Source organism: Cygnus olor, chromosome 17 (assembly GCF_009769625.2).
Source record: "Cygnus olor isolate bCygOlo1 chromosome 17, bCygOlo1.pri.v2, whole genome shotgun sequence".
Classification (NCBI taxonomy): domain Eukaryota; kingdom Metazoa; phylum Chordata; class Aves; order Anseriformes; family Anatidae; genus Cygnus; species Cygnus olor.
In genome coordinates, this window is record NC_049185.1 from 5,424,132 (window position 1) to 5,446,335 (window position 22,204).

The 22,204-nt window shown below is 39.0% G+C and overlaps 1 protein-coding gene and 1 long non-coding RNA gene across 7 annotated transcripts in view; one reads left to right on the forward strand and one right to left on the reverse strand.

The window, feature by feature from the left end:
• Positions 1-980: 980 nt before the first annotated feature.
• CABIN1 (calcineurin binding protein 1) overlaps positions 981-22,204 on the reverse strand; it is a 110,141-nt gene continuing 88,917 nt past the window's right edge. For 4 of the 6 annotated variants that reach the window (XM_040577705.1, XM_040577703.1, XM_040577704.1 and 1 more), the window contains exons 36-39: positions 16,226-16,520; positions 5,139-5,303; positions 3,006-3,232; positions 981-2,362 (exon numbers count right to left, since the gene is read on the reverse strand). In XM_040577705.1, coding sequence (XP_040433639.1) covers positions 2,219-2,362; positions 3,006-3,232; positions 5,139-5,303; positions 16,226-16,520 — 831 coding nt within the window. In that variant the 3' untranslated portion in view covers positions 981-2,218. The remainder of the gene's footprint in view (positions 2,363-3,005; positions 3,233-5,138; positions 5,304-16,225; positions 16,521-22,204) is intronic. The other 2 variants (XM_040577707.1, XM_040577706.1) reach the window with 1 other exon arrangement.
• On the forward strand, positions 5,318-20,961 carry LOC121079881. The gene is made up of 3 exons (XR_005825202.1): positions 5,318-7,464; positions 10,386-10,480; positions 20,432-20,961. It is a non-coding gene; the product is annotated as an uncharacterized LOC121079881 (long non-coding RNA).

Below are 22,204 nucleotides of genomic sequence, written 5' to 3' on the forward strand. Positions count from 1 at the left end.
AATCAAATGCTCAGTCATCATACCTCAAACTCAAGCTAGAAGTCATTCAACCTATGAACTTAAATGTGGTCATAAAGTTAGCCATACATTGAAAACATACATCAGCCAAAAAGCTTATGAAATCTATTCGAGTGAAAGACCACTATTTAGAACTAGCTACTCTGAGCTGTCTTCCATTTCTCATAAAATTTTTTTTTTACCATGCTATTTTTTGCAAAAACAAAGCTTTCTAAAGCTACCTTAGCCAGTCAATGACGAGAAAGTATACTATACATTGTATTTACAAGAACTTACACCAAGTTAAAGAACAAATGAACACTGAAAATGTATTATTACTATTGAAAATATCCACATACTTTTACTAGTCAGTTACCCTGATCTTTTTCACATCATTTGCATCCAGCTCACCTATCACTTGTAGAAAGTGAACTAGTTACATGAACAATTGCTAATATGTCCAAGACGGACATCCTCACTTCCTTACAAATTACATTTTGTTCAAAACAAAGAACCCAGAGTATGGGAATAAACTTGCAATACTAAGTTCGATGCTGCTTCTTTTTATTCAGGGTCCATTCATTATTTTTATACTGAATGAATGACCACTGTACCAGCAGATTAACTGTTACTTTGTTCAGCCAAATATTCTTTCCATGTGGTCATGTTTACTACATGTTGTCTCCTCCTTTATGTTGTTCATCAGTATTTAAAGACACTCAGGTGAAAAAACTCAGATCATGTCTCAGTGGGGGAAGTGAAACCACTGCGTGCAATCTTGGTAATGCTGACTGACCTGGCTCTGGGTCACACAAGACCAAATCCATCCTAAGAGATCTGACATTCTTCAGAAAAAGAAGAGGCTTCCTCCCACCCCCTTCCTTCACTACCTCCTTATCCAAGAAATAAAAGAAAGGGAGGAGTACTACTTCTTCTAGGACCATGGCACCTTGTCCTCTCAGAAGAACAGAGGCAACAATAGGTACATTTCAGCTTTATTAGAAAAAAAAAACAACAAAAGTTTATACAAAGCTCTGCATTTTACAGAAAATCACCTCCCTCAAACACAAAGAAATCCAACATGGCAAGCTGTATGCATTTTTTCATATACATACATATATATGTACATACACATATATATGTGTGAACGCACGCGTATATATATAGTGTGACTTTTTTTTTGCATGGTTTGCATTCATTATTTTACAAAGTTAACATTCAGTAGAAAAAAAAGGTCTTTGTTACCATTATTTTCTCATATAAATAACTGTGAGCAGTCCCTCTGCAGATAGATAAAAAACACCTTTTCGTGTCATTCTGTAAAAAACAGACATTACTGAAATGGCATTGAAATCTCAAGTGTTTTTTTTTTTTTCAATACCACCATAAAAATATCATCTAGCCCCCAATTCAAAATGCTTGTCCAAGGCATTAGAAGAGAAAGGACTGTAAGACAATTCTGGAAAGATCAGTTCGTTAAGCCAACATTCAGGTAGGTAATTTTTGCTGGACCTCATACATTGGTGTGAAATGAGTACAAACAGGAGGCCAACCTCTCCGTCTGCCTAGAAAAGCTGTTTCTTTGCCTATTGTCACTGAGTCAAATTCCAACAAAGCATGCAGCTGTGCCAAGTAGCTCACACTCTCCGCTCACCCTTCTCACCACGCAACAAAGCCGTAGACTTTCTTGATGCAATTAAAACCTCTACCAGCTCAGCAAACTTTTCCTAATCCATTCACCTTAATAGGAGCTGGACTAACATGGCATGACTAGACAGAGATTAGGTTGCTGAATTATTGGGAGAAAAACTTAACCAATGGCAAAAATACAAAGACAATTAAAAAGAAGAAAACACTATAGAAAAGAGCTATCAGACTGAATCCCAAGGCTCTGGTTTGAAGAAGCAGAAACAGTAGAGAGATGCAAGTTGCAGCTCAAAACATCCTTTTGTTTACTGAAGTTAAAGGTGACGTCGTGGTCCAAATGAATTAACTGCCTGGTAAACAATCATGTTTTCCATCAAGCACCATGATGGAGAGAATGGCAAAGATTTTGAAGGCAATACAAGTGGTAGTGGTGATAACAAAGGTAATGAAAGTGAAGAACACAATGATGCAGATTAAATGGTGAGTAATGCCAACGAAGATGTTTGGACTGCCAGAGATGCTGGCAACAAGAAGAATGGTTATATGGTTGGTGTTGATGATGGCCAGAATTCATTCATATGTCCATGTAGTCATCATCTTCATCAGTATCACTTTCCAGTGAGGACTCCTGGCTTGAGGTCTCTAAGATTTCCAAAGCTGGCTGACAAAGGCTCTCCTTCTTTACATTCGCTGCAGACTGAGCAGACAAAATAGCAGACTGATCCCAAAAAGAGAGAGAGAGAATATATTGCTAAATAGTCAGGATAAACCCATGATCACAGGGATAAAAGCCAACTGGTTGCTATTTCTTCACCTTCAAAAGCCCTCTTACTTTTATAAAAGATATGGCATCCTAATGTGAAACAACATAACATTAACCAGTAGGCTTCCCCACAGTTAATATTCTAGTAGCTTCCACTAATGTAAGAATTGCAATTGCTGCACTAACTCTCTCACCCATTTCTGTAATTCCTTCTAATTCCCTCAAAAAAAAAAAAAGGACAAGGACTAGAATAGCTGTGATGTCACCCATGGCCAATATTTCACCAGTTCTTAAAAACTGACTCCTGCCGACAGCAGCTCGTATCTTAGAACAGAATAGAATAGTTCAGTTGGAAGGGACCTACAAGGATCATCAAGTCCAATTGCCTGACCACTTCTGGGCCGATGAAAATTTAAAGCATATTAAGGGCATTATTCAAATGCCTCTTGAACACTGACAGGCATGGGTCTTCCACTATTTATGCTACCTCTGGTTATGAACTGGAGACAGGAACTATTGTTCCTTATGCACAAGTATTTGATTGAGGGGACAATTAAGATGAAAACAATCTAAATAATTACTTTTTCCCTTTTATTACCTTTAATTTTTGCTTGGTCTCTTCTGAAATGCTGCCCTTTGGAGAAAGGAGGGTGGGAGTGGGTGGAGTGACAGTGATCTCAGGTGGAAATTTGGTGACAGATGAAGGTATGAAAAGCTTTGGCATGTTGGGCAGAACACGAGTTTTTACTCGGGTGCCATCTGTCTTGTTCTGCTGACTTCCCAGAGTCTGTGAACTGGAGCTGAGTTCAGGCTTGGAACCGGAGGCTAAACAGAAAATAATAAGAAAAAACATGTTAGGAAGTTATCAAGGTTTTCACATGTCAAAGAAGAGGGAACAGAAGACTGTTAGACATATGGCTGGCTCAAAAGGCCTTTCTTCAAGCCTTAATTAGGGTTCAGAAACAGAAGAAGAAAGTGCCTCAAGATTCTAAAATGGCAACTAGGAATAATTAAAAAAAATATTTCTAGACAGTAGAAACTCAGCCTGTCTGCACCAATCATGACAGTAGCAGCATTGCACTGGCCCATTGACATCTAGTTAGAAGGCTACCACAAACATCTTCCTACTTGTTTCAGAAAAAATCACCTAACGTTTGCATTCTCTAACTGGATCTCCCTTCCATAATGCAGCAAAAAGATACTTAATCTTACTTATGAGTCTTTTTTAAACTTCCTCCACTATAGTGCTGTCCCTTTAGTAACTGAAGCATCAGCTCCTACTTCCTGTCAATTCATACTGTCGAGATCTACCATCCACTTGCTACATTTTCAAACAGGAATTTTGTAATTTCCACTAAATTGTCCTCACGAGTTAAGAAAAGTACATAGTAATACCTGTCATCACTTCCTCATTACTCCCTTCAAATCCTTCCATTAAAAAAAAAAAAATTATTTCGGTGTAATGTCCAAAAAAGCAACAAGATCCTTGGTATGCTCATGCTATTGTCTGCCACACGGGCTAGCACCATCACATCATGTCCACATACCCCCCAAGTATACTTTTAGCCTGTACAATGCAAACTTGCTCATACATGGCTCATCTCATGAAGTAAAGAGGGATCTGGCCCTTCCTTACGCTCTATCACAGTACAAAACAATATATATGCAACAATAGTCAGTAGAAGACAATGCTTTCACATTCAAAACTGAGAACAGAGATTTCTTGATATCTTACTAATAATGATGCTTCACGTGGAATCAAATTTAAAAAAAAAGTTATACAAGCAAAACCACCAGAGTATCTCAGATGCATAATAATGACAGATGTCTTTATATACGCTTTTGTTCATATTTAGTCTTAGTCAAATCCATCTCTTGCAGGTGTCTGGAACCGACAGGGCTACTTTAACACAGCAAAACAAAATGCCAGCTCCCTGATGCTATCCTGAAAAACAAACAACAGCAGACTGACTACTAAGGGATGTAAAATTGAATTGTATGTTCTCAGCAGTATACAAGAATGTAAGAACTGCCACAACAGATGAGGCTTTCCATCATGGTCAGTGACCCATCTCCGTTTGCACGCAATCAGTTCAGAGTTGAGTACCAGAAATGTTGCAGTAATCAGACATGGGATAATGTGACTCATAAATAAGGGAAAAAAAGATACCTTCAACATGAATATCTACATTATGCCTGCCTGAAAAAACAAGTTTTACATTTTTCCAGTTAAAACACCTTCTCTTGGGAAGAGGGCAGAGGAGGGATAGACAACATTAACTGTTGTAATGCTGGGTTTTATGTTAACTTCACTCAGTCTGGATATTGTAAAAAATCGTTTCCTTCTGCTAAATATTCCAGTAGTGTAATCCAAAGTGTAGTCATATTGCCCTGTGTAAGATTACAATTAAAAGAAAAATTCTGCTTCCAAAGAAACACAGACTATATAGCATGATAACCTAGTACTAGAATGTTTTTTTATTTGGCTTTGCTGCCATAGTATTTTGTATGTGAGTCATGCACCAAAAAGAATAACCATTAAGGGACTACAAGGCACTTCTCCAGGAAGCTGTGACATTGCCAAGAATGCCTCTAAACTCTGGAATACTCTACTGGAAGGCAAGCAGCAGAGAAGCCGGGGAATACGTATTGCAACTATCCAGTAAATCAATCTCTACAGATTGATACTCAGATAACCACTTACTTCCACTGAAGCACAAAAAGCTCCTACCTTGGGTACAAACATGTCCCGAATTTGTGCTTGTCACTGATTCCACTTGCCAGCAAACAGGCTCTGGTGATGGTGCAACAGTAGCCATTTTCATCTGCTGACAAAGCCGTGACTCCTGCTGCTGAAATCCAAGCCCCTCCAAAGGCACTTCAAGCTCTTCTTCCTCTTTATTAATGAAACATAATTCACAGATTAACAGACATCCTGCTCTCTTTCCTAAGCCTCAGTCCTTCTGCTGTCTACCCAACTGGTAGAAGCTTTTTAAAAAAAAAATATTTTATTTTAATATTTCTTCTATTTCTAAATCATAACATGACTGTGTAAAATGAAACACTGGCAAGCTAAGATGGCAATCACAACTTTTTCATACTTGGTGCCATCAATTCAAACTCATAAAAAATTGCTCTTTAAAAAAATTGAAGAAAAATATCAGGTGTGTGGCATTTTGTCATCTCTGCATATCTACAAGAAACAAATACATGCAACTGACCATTACCCTTTGGAGATGTGAGGGGTAAATCACCTGCCATATATGCAAAGCAAAATCCATCACCCTTAATGATGAGCCAGCTGTGATCGATGAGTCCCTCTCTGATCCGCAACCACAGGTACAAGCTACATTGAACTGCAACTTACTGGTAAGTAAGATTAATTACTGTGAACATCCAGCAACAAGGAATTTTTTTTTTTTTAATGTAATCAATATGAAGCTATGCTAAATGCCCAGTTTTCAGTGATATGCCTACTGAACCTTTATAAATGCATCAGTCTAGTATCCCCAACTTCTGCTATTCCAGAATTTGGGATGTTTGAAACTCAGAATCCTACCATGTGTGAGCACAATCTCTTAATTACAAATCAGCGGTATCTGATTTTAAATTAATGCAGTGTTAAACCAGTTTTCTTGCACACTGGACTGCATATTGTACTTAACAGGAGTAATTTTCACTGAACTACTGAGAACTATTAATGACAACCCTTTCTGGGAAGGACAGACTGAAACAGCAGCTAGCATTTCAATGCTACAGGCACACAAACAAGGTCTTATTTTCTGATGAAGTTGAAGATATCTTTCAAAAACAAAGGGCTGTTGAGGCAAATTTGAATTATCTTCTACTTACAAAGGGTAAGGTGTGCACAGGCAGCTATTGCAGACAAGCAGATGCAATGTATATTTACAGCTTAACTTGCTCTAAAATTCTTTCTATGTCCATGCTCTAAATCAATGTAGGATTTTGACAGCATAGTGTCTTAAGAAGGAATACATTTTTCAACTTTTCCTTATTGGAAAAGCACTCTTTCCATCCCCCGCCTCACTGTATGTTGAAAACACTTCTCCATCTTCATCATTGTTGATAAGAACTTGAAATTTGCCATAGTAATATTTTCCTGTCCAACAGCTCCCCTTGCAGAAAATGCCTGAGACAATGCCTCAGCTTAACAGCTGGGTAAAATCCACATCGATGCAGTTTGAAAGACGCAACTTTTTAAATGAATTAGATTCCTAGGGTCCTTGAATAATTTTGTATAGAAAAAGCTTACCAAAGCAGGCTATAAGTTCCTTCATCCGCTGATTTTCCTTGGTAAAATAAAATAACCCATTATCTAAACCGGTAGTTGATAGCCAACACAAGCCTCAGGATAAATGAGTCTGCTTGCAGAGAATTCTCCAAGCTACCAAAAAGGAAAGGTCGCACACTACAGCACAAATCACAGGCAGCTTCTGTTCTGTGATGTTCCACTCACTATCAAGCACAAAATGGGAAGGTCTAACGCAGAAGAATAGTTCTCTTCCTCAGCGCTTTCTTGCACGTTTTTGTATGGATACTTCAAAAACTAGCATTGGAAGTAGGAAAAAAAAATAGTTGCATCTGACCAAATCAGCTTAAAAACAACACAGAAGGAAGTGGTTATACAACAGGAATCTGAACTAGGAAAATCACAATTCATTGTTTCCCTGTTTGAGAAACAGAAGATAGCTGAAAGATCGTTTTGTGTATTTGCCTGCTCTTTACATCAGATACGTGTATGATTTAACCGCATGCTGACAAGTACAAGGGACCATACGAAGAAGGATCAGCCCTAATGTGGCCTGAAGCCAATACACACACATCCCATTACACTGCAAGCATCTGACAATAAACTGTACTCTAAACCCAGAAGACTCCCATGCTGAAATGTCTACAAGGATCAAAGATAGAAAGAAATATTACATCAACATTTGAAGAAAAGCAAGATGAAAATTACGATTTCCAATTACCCTGCAAGGCAACAACTCCCTTTAGCTTACTCCAACGCGCCAGACCCCGAGTCTTAAACATCCAGGGTAAGTACTAACAGAACCTTATTTATCCACTTATTAACCAAGGATACAAAACACTAATTAATTTAGCAGATACAATACTACATAAACTGGAAATCCTATAGCTCTAACTATGCTGCTAGCTGAGAACAGTTTTGTATGTACTTAACTGCTAAATTACATTGGGGACTTAATAGTTCACCATTCAGAACAAAAGCTCTGATTTGCATTATTGCTTAATGACTAAACCCTACCTCTTTTGTTGGTTATAATCTTTGCTTAATTATAAGATATATCATTGCTTAAGCTGATTTGCTGTGCTTTGCTTTAACTAAATTATGCCCCACTGACAAAGCTCTTTTGAGCAGCATATTTCTAGCCAGATGCTACAAGACAGATGTAAGTCTGCATTCTTTCATGAGGAATCAGCTTACTCGCATGCATTTCCATCTTCCACATCACATTTGTTTTTCTTACTTTTGAAGATGCAGATTTGTAGCGTAGTAAAATTAGATTTAATTTTAATAAAATTGTGTGTCAGCCCTTTTTCAAAGAAGTGACTGTAAACGCAATGGCAGGAGCTTGGCACAGTAAGTGTGTATTTCTATTACTACACTTCTGGAAACAACACCTGTTAATATTCAATCAGGCTGCTTCTTTCACTATGTGACATCAAGAGCCCCTGTCCATTAATCAATCCTTTGCCGTCAGGTGTTAAACACACAGTGACTGAATTTTATTCCCTGATTGGGTCACACACTTTATTCTTTTATGACTAAGCAATATTTTTTTTGGTGATAGTCACCCGAGTGATATTATTTCTAAGTTAAAAATTAAGTTAATGAGCAAAATATTTTTATTTCTTGATAAAGAACTGGTTATTTCAGGTGTATATATCATAATTTGTATTATCAATACTTTAATACAGTGCACAGATATATCTGTTTTCATTACAGACAGAAAGGGCAAAAGACAGAAGGATAATCATGAAGATTATAATAATAATAATCAGAAGGATTATCAGAAGATAATCAGAAGATTATCAGAAGATAATCAGAAGGAATCAATTCAACACAGTTGAATTGCTATTATTTGTCTAAAACACATTTCTGAAGAGAGTATCTCAATATTAGTCTTGTGGACGATGCTGTTATAGCCCTGAACATAATGTCCTAGTTTTTCTAATAAAAACTTTCCCCAGGGAGGTAAAGACTCCACTAACTCATGAGCCACAATATTCTGCACAAGTGCAAGAGCACAAGAATACAACTAACAGCACATCCTGAAGGTGTTCAGGAAGCGCAGATTTAATCTCAGTTAACAAATCGTTTGGTAATATGCAGTACTTGTACGGTTCTTGCAGGCTTTCAAACATTAGCTGTACAAACCCAGTTTAAAATAAAATCAGTCTGTGAAGACGTAATATGCAACAGTCGCTTGTCTCCAGGCTGAAGATGGGACGGCTACTGTACTCTGGAGATCTGTTTAGCACTCTCACCTCACAACATAGCACAAAAAAAATAAGCATATAGAAAAAGCACAGATTTGCAATGCATCTTATTAATATTGGTATCGAAAAGTTCCTCTCCGATTGAGCTGAATTCTAAGTATCCTTTTCAGCCTTCCCTCTCCCAACTACTGGCTAAATATATATAAAATAGCAGACACAGAGAAAGAGGGACATCATACCTTTCAACATCTCCCTGCTTTAGTGAGGAAGAAACAAGCTGAAAACAATTCAATGCAACAACCTACTCCAGCTTTCCTCTCCAACCTCTTTCCACTTGTTGCCAGGGAAACCAGTGTTTGCAGATGCCTATAGCGGGCGCCGGGGTTCATGACTTCATCACAGCTAATATTCTCCCTCACCGTCTCCCTTTATACAAGGAAAACACTATATACACATATCCACACACCAGAAACAGATTATACAACTCCTGCACCCATTTTTACACCGGTAAGACAGTTATTTGCTATTCTGATGCGGCTACGTCAAAAATATTCCCTTGGCAATTTGCAGATGTGGAGAAAGTTTCAAAGCAGTAGCAGTGTAACAGTGAGCAGCTGCTCCGGTCCCTGTGCAGTGCACCGTGTGCTTATCACCGAGTTTCTTTGTGCTGTCAGGTAGAAGGAGACATCAACATTAGAGTTCTAAGACATTTTAGCTGGAATTTCAAAAGAATCCTTTAGTCATGCACTAAACCTATTACGTTACGTGGCGAGTGAAAGACAAGCCCAGAAAATGTGACTGGCACCTGGAAAAAATGTTTTCCACTTGCTGAGGGAGGTGGTTTGAAGTATTAAAGCACAGATATGCTAAAGGCTACAAGCAACTTGCAGTGCAAGCACAAAACATCATTTCATTAGAGGAAAAATGAAGAAACTGAGCTTTGAACTCCAGAACAGATGCTAACATGATTTCAAAAGTGTATGCTTAGAGAAATGAACAGATAACAGCTACAAGTGCTTCACTGAAGCAGTTGCACCGCTTGCCTTCATCCGTCTGCAAAGCACCTTCCCCAGCAGTTCTGTGTCAGACAAAAAGCCTGAAAATACATTACTGTGATTTGGCAAATCTGCACCACCAAGCCTTCCAAACACTTCAAAAGAGTAAGGGCTACATCCTGTGTGCCTGAGGACACTAGGAAATACCTATGTTATTTGTTCCAGCAACAACTGGTTTACTTTGTATTTTAATGGCCACACAGAGTACATACAAGTTTTCACAGCATTGTTACTTATTTACCATACAAGGTAGATACTATTCTTTTTTTCCCCATGTTGATGGAAATGGGTCTGATCCATTGCTCCCTGACACAATGGAGTAAATATCTTGCTGCATTTCCAAAGAATAGTGGCTAATGTGTAAACAAATAATTTTCTGTATTCCATCTGCCTCACCCTCTGGCGTGCTGGGAATTAATACAGCTTTTTTTCCCATACAGCAGCTGCAAAGGCCATGGAAAGCTTGAATTTGAAGGAGCTCAGAGTTTCCTCATACACTGCTACAAGTCAACGGAAAGACTGGGCTGGAACACAGGTTGGTTCAGCTGAACACAGGCTGGTTAAGGATGCTGACCCACAGAAATAACAGCAGCATCCAGCCCCAAACTGTATGCTCTGTTTGCCATGAGGTACTTACACCACAGCAGGCAGCGAGACCAGGTGTATTTAGTTCATCAAGGGATGCAGGAGGTGTCCTTGGTACCCTTTCCTTACACATTTTCTTTCTCTACATTCATTCCATTCTAGCATGGAATTTATTTCTAAAAGTAAAACAACAAAAAAACACTACCAAAGTCATAGCTCTAGAAATACGGATTTGCCTTGAAATGCCAAATTCAGGAAATTACATTCAAAGCTGACACAAAGCCATGTGTTAAAAATTAAGCGTCAGTAATTTTGGAGGCGAAAAGCTGCAGAACACAAGTTCTGCGGCCCCCTGAAATGAAGAAATTCAAGCAGTCTGCTGAACAGAAGTTCGCACTGTAGTAACGTGGCATAGTGCTATATTTATCGCTAGAGTCCCGAACAGAGTCTTCTGTACAATTACGTGAGACATACCCCGAACTCTTTCCTAATGCTGAGGTCAGCTGTCACAGAACCACATTCATGCTAGGAAAGCTTAAAACAGGTGGCTGCTCGGAAAAGCGCTTCCTGGAAATAGTCCCTGGCCCATCCTAATTCCCAAACTCCTGGGTCCCTGAAGGAACCAGTCTGCAGCCCAGCCAGCAGAGCTCCTGGGTCCCACACCACCTCCTGCCCCTGCCAGGTTTTCTAGAGATGCTTTCTAGAGATGCAGCCAGCTCACAGGTACCTTGGTAAAGAAAAACCCTGAAGCACAATACTAACTTTCTCTCTTTTAAAACAAACAAACAAAAAAAACCAACCAGCCAAATGAAAACAAAAATAAAAAAACAAACACAAACTGAAAACCCACGCCCTTCAATAAGAAATTTATGGGCCTAGATCAAAAAAGCCCAACAAACTTTCAAATGGCATTATAAAAATTCATCTAATTAGTAGTTGTTTTTTAGTATTCAATTTAGCAAGAGCACACCATTTGAAGAACATCACCTAGTAATAACCGTAGATAGCAAATCTCTCATTTGCAGTCTACTCCCTGTGAATTTTATATACTAGTTACCTAATGAAAGCCATGAGACCCTTCCTTACCCATCAGTATCTCATCCTTCTTTGACCTGACAGCCAATTAAGCCCAAAACAAATTAGCAAAAGCAGCTAAGGGTAACATTGTATTCTTTAAAGAGATTTTTCCAAGAACTTTGGAAACAATGCAATACCTGTGCAGTAGGCTTACAACAAGATCTCTCTTCAGTCTGCATTTGTGCAGCAGTATATAAAATATTCTGCTGGCAGCAAGCTAAGGCCAGTGAAACAAACATACTGAAACAATATAGCATCATTATCATGCTCTTCTACAGATCTCTGTGGTCTCTGGAAGATGTGTTGTTAATGCAAGATATCCATAGGGCAATGCTTACCTGGGATTTTCAGGGGTATCTAGAGAGCCTCTTTGGCCCCACAGCCTGCCCAGCCCACGCTATGCCCCTGGCTCTTACCACCACCACCTCACAGGGCACAGTTTGGAAGCTGCTGTTCCTGTCCTATTTGTTCTTACTGATTGAGCTTGAGCACATATAAACAACAGCTTGAATTTCAAAGGATTTTCCGCACAGTGTTGGATTGAATAAATAAAACTTAAAAAAAAAAAAAAAAGTAAAGATTAGAAATAGATATTAAGTGTACTGAAAAACTTTTCTGGAATGAGTTTGTTGCAATAGAAACTAAATCAGTGTACTTCCAAAGGGAAGAGGAAAAGACACAGCTGACTGGTACTGCCTGAGCATCAGGCAAAAGGGAATTAAGAAGTCATTCACAAACAGGAAACCCCCTGCTGGCAGTCAGCAGTGAAGTTGTTTTCAGAGTGCACCCATTGTGAAAAATAAAAAGCTTCATGAAAAGGAAGGATCAGACAGGTGGAAGTGAGAATACCAATGCCAACACAGGAGGCAGATGCAGAAAGAGATTAGAGCGAACAAACGGGGAGTTAGTCGAAGGCTGCCTGGTTGATTTCTATCAGCAACTTCGCAGCCACTAACAAGTGGAAAGGAGCTTCCACCCCAGGGTGGTACAAAAAGCATGGGGTTACAGGTATTTAAACAGAGCTTTTAAAGCCTTGGAGGAATTCAGCCTTGGGAACTGAGGAAGAAAGCTGTCAAAAACCAGGATAAGTCATATCGTGCATATAGGAAAGAAACCTCACAGCGGGTAACTGCTGGAGGAACAACCCGATACAAACACTCACATGAGGCCACAGGTCCATGGCCAGGCTAAACTTCTGCGTTTCAGATTTTTTGAGCCATCTGTCGAGACCAACTCTGAACACTACAGCACAATTTTGAATTCAGCAAGAAACCACGAGATGAGACTGATAATTGTTAGGAGGGCTGAACTGCTACTTCGGGTCCTTTAAAAAGGAAACTGAACATTTGAACTGAATTCCACAGTTAAAATAAGGTTAAATAAAGTTAAAACAATTTAGCCTCATTACTCACTCTAACCGTGCTACTGTTTACCTTTCCATGCAACCTTCTTCACTGGTATTTATTTCTTCTGCTTCTCGAAGTCTGAAAGTTCTAGAGGTTGAAGTACACTTACACCTCTACCTGCCCTGTTGTGCCTAGATAACAAACGTCTGAAATCATAGCAGGATTATTTATTTATGGCTCATAGTCTGCAATTTCCCTGCACACTAGAGAAAGACCTGATTGACTTCCTCATCTCTGAATTTCTAAGTTTGGACAGCTGTATCACGACCTTCTTGTTTTTGTATTGAAATGCACAGGGCTTGAATGGATGTAAATTTCATGGAGGGGGGGGGAAATACTTATTCTTCCACCTTTAAGTTATATTCCAATTAACTGAATAGCTGATTTTAAGCAAAACACATAATATTAAATAATTCCAACTGTACAAGCCTTGGTATGAAAAAGTCAGATGTCAGATGTGAATGTTTTCCTGTCCATTCCTTATAAGAATCATTATTTGGATAAGGACACTGAAGTTAAAGAAAACGTCAAGATTTTTCAGCAATTTAGAACAGTATAAAAACAGAGCAGTGGGACACATTGCAGAGGGTTTATCTTAATTGTCCTATTTTAGTTTCCCCACAGAAAATTATAGGTTGAGCCAAAAAGGCTAATAGTTCCATATACATTCATGCCTACATGTAGGAAGCTCTCATGTTGAAACTACCACTACCATTACTTTGCTGCTGGATTTCATCATGTTGTATTCTATACTAGTTAGTCATATTAGACAAAATCTCTTGAAAACATTCACACAAGAAATGAGTGGCAACTTTGCTTTTAAAGCCATTCTTTTTTCTGAGTGAAGCCACAGAAAACAATAGCAGCTAATCCTCTGTGACACTGAATACTCTCATATGAACAAACAGATATAGGAGGAGGTTACAAAACATGATGAGAGATGAGAAAGATGAAAACAGATTACTCTGAAAATAGGAGGACTGATTTTATTATTTATTTATTTTTTAAACAGAAACAGAGCTAATGAGAGGCAGATGAAAAAAGTGGTAAACCAGATTATAAATAATACTTTTTGAAGGAGGTGGGTGCAAAGATAGGAGAATCAAAAAGAATAGAAAAGGAAAGGAAAGGACACAGCAGTAATTGGTGTCTCTCTCAGCTAGAAAAATGATCTGTCAGGTACGTCTGAGAGCCAGAAAGCCAGATACAACACACACACACTCAGCACTGAAACGAGAGCTTTGCAGAGCAAGCCTCTTGATCTTCACACACACGGATCCAGGGTTATAATTTTGGCAGCTAGCCCTTCCATCTCCCTCAACCAAGATGAGGTATAGAAAGCATAAAAGACCAATGAACAATAAGAAACTTCACCACCCTAACAAAGCCTAGGAAGTCAAAAGATTAAAATAAATGTTCTAATCACTGCAAGGCAGCCCAGGAAATCGTTGAGAGGAAAGCATGTCAGAAATGCTCGTGAGTTTGTTTGAAAACTGAAAGAATCCGGGACCTCTTATCTGCATTGTCATTCCTGCCAGTCTCCTTAGTAAATGCACAGCAACTGCATAAACTAGAGGATTTTTTCCCATGTTGTCTAGGCACAAACCTGAATTACTCCCTGTTGAATAAGCCTGCCAAGATATCTTATGACACTGTGCAACTCCATTCTTTAGCTTCATAAGGACAATAACAACTGTGGTTTACACATTGACTCAGCCATTCCCTTCCTTATCATTCCCCTTCCCCTCCTTCCCTTCCCAAGACAATCGTTCCCTACTTCTGTGAAAAAGGAAAATGATATGATTATAACGCAACTCCTAACACTGGATGTTGAATCTCAATTTTGTCCTGTACTCAGAGATTAGCAAATTGGGAAAACTGATTTCTCCCCAGAGTTGTCAATGAATTCAGAAGACTGTGTGTGTTTAGATGCCAAGGCTGATTACATAAGGCAGTATACGGACAGAAGTCACAGTATGAGCTTACTTTAACAAAACATCTAGATGATACATAATATTCATTAATGAGTAGGCTATCATTAGTCTCACAAATCTAGGCACTATTTCCACTGTACCCTCATCTGTCACTTTCCCCCAAAGCTGTATGTTTGTGGTTCATTCATAACTTTATCTGGGTTCCTATTAATTCGGCTATAGCATTTTATGAGTAGCTCTAAAGTTCAAGTTTGTGAGCAGATGGAGCGAGTGCAAGCAGCAACAGAAGCTTCTTCAGACAGTGTTCCTGCTAAGGTTGCAAGAAAGTACACGCCATAACAGGTGCTCTACCACTGTAACATGCATAGCGTCCCACAAATAAGCACATCCATGTCTTTGGGCACCCAAGTCTGAAACTGGGTCTAATCCTACTTCATTCCCAAAGTGGACCAGTGATTTTTTTTTACTACTGCTAACAGCACCAGCCTGCCAGGACAGCAGGAAAGCAAAAGACAGCACTCTCATTTAACTCTTTCCTCATCTAGGCAATCTGTACAGGATCAAGTATGTAACATGGTCCTAAACAAATTACACGCTCTTGCTACAGAATAAGTAACATTTGTTTTGCCTCTTCAACCCTTTTCTGTACTCCAACTTTGCACATAACCATACTAGGACTATAAATATATTTCCAACATTCCAGTCCTGCCAGATGCTTCTTTTCTCAAATGTGAAGCATAATGGTGATGATACACTAACTTTATAAGCCATGCAGAAGCTTGGAATTTTCACAGTATCATGTATCTCCACACACATATACATGGCTGTGATATCTATGCATCTAATTATGTTAATCAGGCACTTACAAGTCAGATGTAGGCTATCCATCAGTTTATTGCAATTTCAATCACTTCCAACTTTTTAAAAGCATTTGAGGTATTTTAAAGAACTGTATCTTTACTTTCTTGAAGAAAAACAAATGCCACTTCAGACTTAAATGATCTATTTAAAACGTTATGTTATTTTTAGGCTGCTATTCCATGATTTCACATGCAAGTTACATGCAGTGCATACTAGAAGCTCTTTACTCTATCCTAGCAATTAAAATATGTATAATTTTGTACATGTCCCAAAACAAAACCTCTGTTTGTGTAACCTTTTGAGTATGGTCTAGTGATCAGAAAGAGGGACAGAATCAGAACTCAGGCACTGACTCACCATGTGGCCTTGGCAAACTGATTAGAGAGGGCCATGATGTTCTATCTCCCTGAGACTTACCACGTACAAGATCACTCATGCTGGGAGCAGTCTCTGCATTCTGACTCCGGAGATGCTCAGTGTCCCTGTGTGACTCCTGGGAGGGAGGCACTGAAGAAGATGCTGAGGAGGAAGAGGATGAATAGGAAGAGGCTGGTTTTGATTTGGAATGAAGATCATTCAGTCTCAGGAGATTTTCAGGAGTCACAGTGTCTGGATTCACTGGGGCAGGATGCAGCGTGGCTGGTGTTACTGGGAAGAAGCTCTCTCTGTTGTCCTTCGTATGCTTTGGGGTTGTGGGCGTTTCTGCTGTGGACTGCATAAAACACAAAAGTGAAGGCAGAGACAGTGAAAAATACATGCCAGTAATTCTGCATCTGCTACCTGCTTCAGTTACAACTGCAGGCAGTACAACTTCTTGTAGACAGAAAACACTAATACGAATACCAAATCAAACATTATTATAAAGAAATCTTTCTCCTTTACAAATTATTTTCCTGTTCCTTACAATCTACTTATCAAACTAGCACTTGAACACTTTTTCATATTCACATTTACAATGCTTTATTTAACAAGCCCCTCACAACATAACATACTTTCCTGAACTCAGTCATTAAGCCTGAGTTACAAACTCTTATGAACAGAAATGAATTTATTTCATTCAAAAGTATGTTGACAAACTTCGCCTAAATGAACAGATCCACAGTGCTTTAAGAGAATTTGCAAATTATTAAAATAAATGATTTTTAGTGGATGATATGAGAAGAAATAGAGAAAACAGAAACACGTCTTTGCTTGCAAAATAAATCATCAGCCTAGCCCCAGATCATAAATCCCCAGTAACTGCAGAACTGAATAACATTGGTGTCCAATTTGGAACAACACTCTGGGAATTCATTGCCTTTGCAGAAGTCAAAAATGGCACCAAGAACAACACTTTTCTCCAAAGCCAGAGCTAAGAATTTAATGCAGTGCTGTTACTTATGTAGATAGAAGAGCGACAAAAATTCACCAAAGAAGGGGATAAAAGCACCCATAAAATGAGCATCTTCGCTATAATTTTTATCAGTAATTAAATAAAATATTCTTGCCTGTGAGGCCACAGGATGTTTTTATTTCATGTTCTTTACAGTCTTCATTTAATGGAGACTTACTGTACCATAAAAGACACGGTTGAGTGGAATCTCAGTTGTTTAATTGCCTGTCTCATTCCTCTACCTCTCATACCTCTGCCAGGAATGAAGAAAAAGTCATTTTAACCATGGTGATTGAGTATGAGTGTTTGGAATAGAAATAAAGAATTCTGCTGTCAGATGTAAAATCAAATTGGTCCCTAATGTCCTAAATGACCAAAGATTTATTATGACGCCTTAAGACTCGGCAGAATTTCACTGAGAGAATAAAGTAAGCTTCAGCTGGAGAAATTACATCTTTAAAATTCAAAGGTGGAAAGCATACAAACACATTTCTGAAAATAAATGGTGGAATGTATTTTAAAGTTCCTGAACTTGTTTAATCAATTGCTAAAACATGATTAAAATCTGCAAGATTTTATGTGCACACAAGAAAAAAAACATAGCAGCTGTATTCAAAACAATTGCCCTGTTGGATCAGATGAGGTCTACTCTACCTCTGAAAACAGCAAGTTTCTGATGTGCAAAGCATCAGTTCCAAAACTAAAGGTCTCAGGATGCACAAATAGGATCATATAAACCTGAGGGAAATTAAGCTGCAGAAGAAAGCCTCATGCCAGAAGTGAGATCACTAGAGGAAATGTCCTCAGCTGTGATTTAGTGGGAAAACCCTTCACACCCATGCACTTCATTAACTCACATAACACATTATGTAGAACCTGAAATTTCTGTGCTTATATTGTATCTATTTTTTTCTGCAGAAATATATGAGGATACTACTAGTTAGTTACTCATTTGTTAAAAATACATCTGCATCTCAAACGGCATTTCTATAAAAACGCACAGCTATTACCAGAGACAGAAAGAGGACATCTGGAAAGTAACTCAGCAAGATTGGGATGGCACTCTGAAGAAAAATGATTACTGAGAGAAGGAACACAGCATCATGGAGTAATTCCTGCTGGAAGGGATCTCTGGTCCAACTCTCTGCTCAAAGCAAAGCTGACTTCAAAGTTAGATCAGGTTACTCAGGGCCAGTGTCCAACCCAGTTCCACGTACCTCCAAGGATGGAGGTTCCATAACCTCTCTGGGCCCTGTTCCAGTGCTCTGCCACCTTCACACTGAACGCTTCTTTTCCTATCACTTCAGCCAACTTTCTCTTGCTCCAACTTGTAACTGGTGCTTCTCATCCAGCTCTTTCTTCTCTACTGAAGATAGCAATTCAATACTCCCCAACCCTCCAGTAGTCTTCTCCTCTCCAAGATGAAGCAACCCATCTCTCTCTCACCTCATTGCTGTAAGGGCACATCGGTGACCCGAGATCAACTTCTTGTCCACCAGGACCCTGAGACTGTTTTGGGAAAGCCGTTCCCCGCCAGATACTTCGCACCGGGGCCATTCTGCTCCAGGTGCAGGACTTTGCATTTCTCTTTGCTGAGCCTTCAGGTAGTTCTTGTCGATGTTATCCTTCAGCCTACTGAAGGTCCTCTGAACAGTAATTTCCATTCTCCATCTTCTTGACCATGCCCTCCAAGTTGGTGGTATTCATGAACTCCCTAAGGTTTCACTCCATCCCATCATCCGGGGCCTTAGAGAGGATGCTGCCCCAAAACAAGCCCCTGAGGAACGCCACCAGGAACTGGCTGCCAGGTGGAAGCCCAGTGGTTGGCTACCACACAGGAACACAGCAAACGGTGAAGAGAACGAGGCCTTCTTGCAAGTTGTGGATGACCAGGCACACAAGGAAGAAAGCTTGAGACTGAAATAACCCTTATTGGTGTACATAGATGGAACAAATTCATATTTAATTTCTCTCAAAATAAGGATGTTCTATTAGTGGAAAATAATTTTTTTTTAATTTGTTCCTCCAGGTGAAGCTGCAGTTTGAACAAGTTTGTTTTTCTTTTTTCCCCCCGTATAAAATTAACCTGCCTTATCCAAATCTTAACTACACAAAAGAGTAAAGTCAAAACTAATATGTTTCTGTCTCAGTAAAACCATGACTAAGATTCCTAATGCACAGTCAAAAACTACAGCCTCATACCAAAGCCTGGCAACCAAACATTTTTATATTTATGGCTTTAAAGGGAACGTCCCAGATGTGACCTGGTAAAGAGCTGTGGAAGGATTCTGGAATTATGTTCTTTTCAACCCAGTGAAACAGACAGACCTTGACAGGAGGAAAAAAAAAACAACAACAACTCTCAATGACTTTCTTTTCTCAAAACGGTGTGTGGGGGTGGGAGAAAAAGGAGGAAAAAGCTATCTTTAAATAAAAGATGAAGCATTAAAAAAAACAAAAAACCAAAGCTACTGTGTATTCTGTCATTCACATGGCCCTAACAAAAGGGATTTAAGCCTGGCTTGTAGGTTTTACTGGCCCCAGAATCTGGAGAAAATCCAAAAGCTGTGAGCAGAAAGCTAGGAGGACTTCTTCTGTAAGACATTTGTTTTTTAATTTAAGGGCAAGAATTCCAGCACCTCTGATCAGTAAGTGTTGCCACTCCCAAACTCCAGGTTAGTGCAGTATCACTAACTATGCTGTTCATCAACAGTTATGGGGCCACGTTATCATCATCTTGCAGGTGACTGCCTCGAGAAGAACACCTTGTAACACTACATTTGAAAAATAAACCCAGAAAAACTCATTACAGGAAGTCTTGCATTTGCCAAAACCACTTGATGTTCATCTATTTCTACTGCTCTATCAGCAGTAAGGCACAATAAAGATTATCCTCCACGAATGTGAAGTAGGAAACAGAGTAGCAGTGATAATCCTTTAACAGTGTTTTATGTTTCCTCATTGAGACTGTTCTCATAGAGTGGAGATTCTTCTTAATGTCTGCTTTGCTGTGGCACTTTAAAATTACAAAAATTCTCCTTCCCTCACCCCTCCAACCCATCTCACCCTGCTGAGCTTCTCTATTATCACTGCTGCTTTTGATCTACAGTAGCTTTATCATAAAGTGGCTTTAGTTACTGAGGGGAATCTTCTGTTTTCCAGGCATGATGCTCACAGAACAAGTGCATATAACTGAAATAAGATGAAAACTTATTTATCTGCCTTCCTTATATCTTCTGTTGAAATTACAGGTTCATCCAGTCAAGATTGGATTTTCTTCTGGATTTTTACTGAAGAGCATGTAGTTCTACTTTTGTCTTGACTACTATACTATCAAAGTGGATGGAAGAAACATTTAAGACATTAATATCCAAACAATGTGTCACAGACTGAGAAAAATAGTTCATTACTTCCATAAATATCTACTATCTTATCTCCTGTTCTTTAAAACATCTAGTAAAAATGTTCTTTGTTATGAAGTTTGTATAAAGCCAAAATTCAAATGAGTAATTAGCGTGCATGTCTGTATGGATTATGACTATTTCTAACTTAAACACATGAAGGGGTCCAAATCATCTCCTTATTTGCTCAAACCTTGACTATTTCAACATGTTTCTCTGAGAGATGATTCAGCTTCAGGGAGGCCATGGACAAACGCGCCTCATGTTGAAAAATGATGTAAACAAAGTAAATAAAATGCAGGAAAACAGGCACAGGAGCAGCCTTCCACTAGGAAAAGCAGTAGTGAAAAATAAAGAACTTTTTCAGAGATGTTACTGGAAAAAATAGCTCCCTATTATTTCCCAGTGAAGCAGTTCAGTAATGAAACAACAGCACACAAAAAAATAAAATTGGGCATTAAGATTAAGTTATGAGAAAATTGTACTTTATAGACTATCTGCAAAGTCATGAGCTGACAACCTCAGCAAGGTTATATTTCTGCCTTGTTGTTTTCAACACATGTTCTGAAAAACAAATAAATCCTACAGGAACCTTACTATATTGCCTCTGGAACAGTTCACTGCTTTGTGGCTGTGGGAAAAAATAACATTAAAATGTTCCATAAAATGGGAAGGCAAGAGGCTTCCCAACAGGAGTTTCCTAATGAAAGATGCTGGCACTGCAACTGTTACATAACGTTTGGTGGTGGTGGTGGTTTTTAAATTAGTCTCATGTCGGAGTGTGGCATCCTGGCGGGACTGAAGTCAGAATCCCCCAAAGAACAGGTACGCCTTTTCAGAAGGACATCTGCCTGGAAGCCATAACATGAACTGGCTGACTGATATGCCAGCCATGTTCTACAGCATTACCACTCCAGCTTCTCTTCAACACTCTTTTAATTATACCATGTCTTTTCATATTTTTTTCCTCCTAATTTCGCTATGGCAATATTTTGAAACAAATCTCCTTTGGAAGTTTTCTCCAAAGTGTATTAGAACAGCGATATCCATTATCCATAACCTAGATTCTGAGGAACCTTCTATTTCCTAAGATTACTGTTTTATATACGGAGCACAATGAACTTTATATATGTTGAACTGAACTGCATTCCAGCCTAACAAAATCTCCAATTTACACAAATGCATCTGGGACTTAATGTCCTGTTTTACCCAGGCAGCAATATTCTGGCAATACTTTCATACACAAAAAGCAACGTTATTATGCACCAAGAAAGATAAGGTAGTAGGATGAAAAACATGAATAGACAAACTAAAAGATAAAAAGTGACTTTTCTTTCCTTCATGTTCACTTAATGATTGCTTTCTGCAGCAGACAGAAGGAGGAGAGCTGTTAATTATATCAAGAATACACCTCCAGGATAGAGTGAGAGGGGGATGCCATGGCAACTGGCAAATGCAACAGTGAACAAAATGGTCACCCTTTGGTAGGAGTGAGACCATGAAAAAGCTCGTCCTCTCGTCCCCTCGATCCTCACCTCCGCCTTCCTCCTCCTTTGTCATCTTTGCTGCATTAATAAAGCATGCAGACAACTCAGGAAAAACAACTTTCTCTGTAAGCAGTCT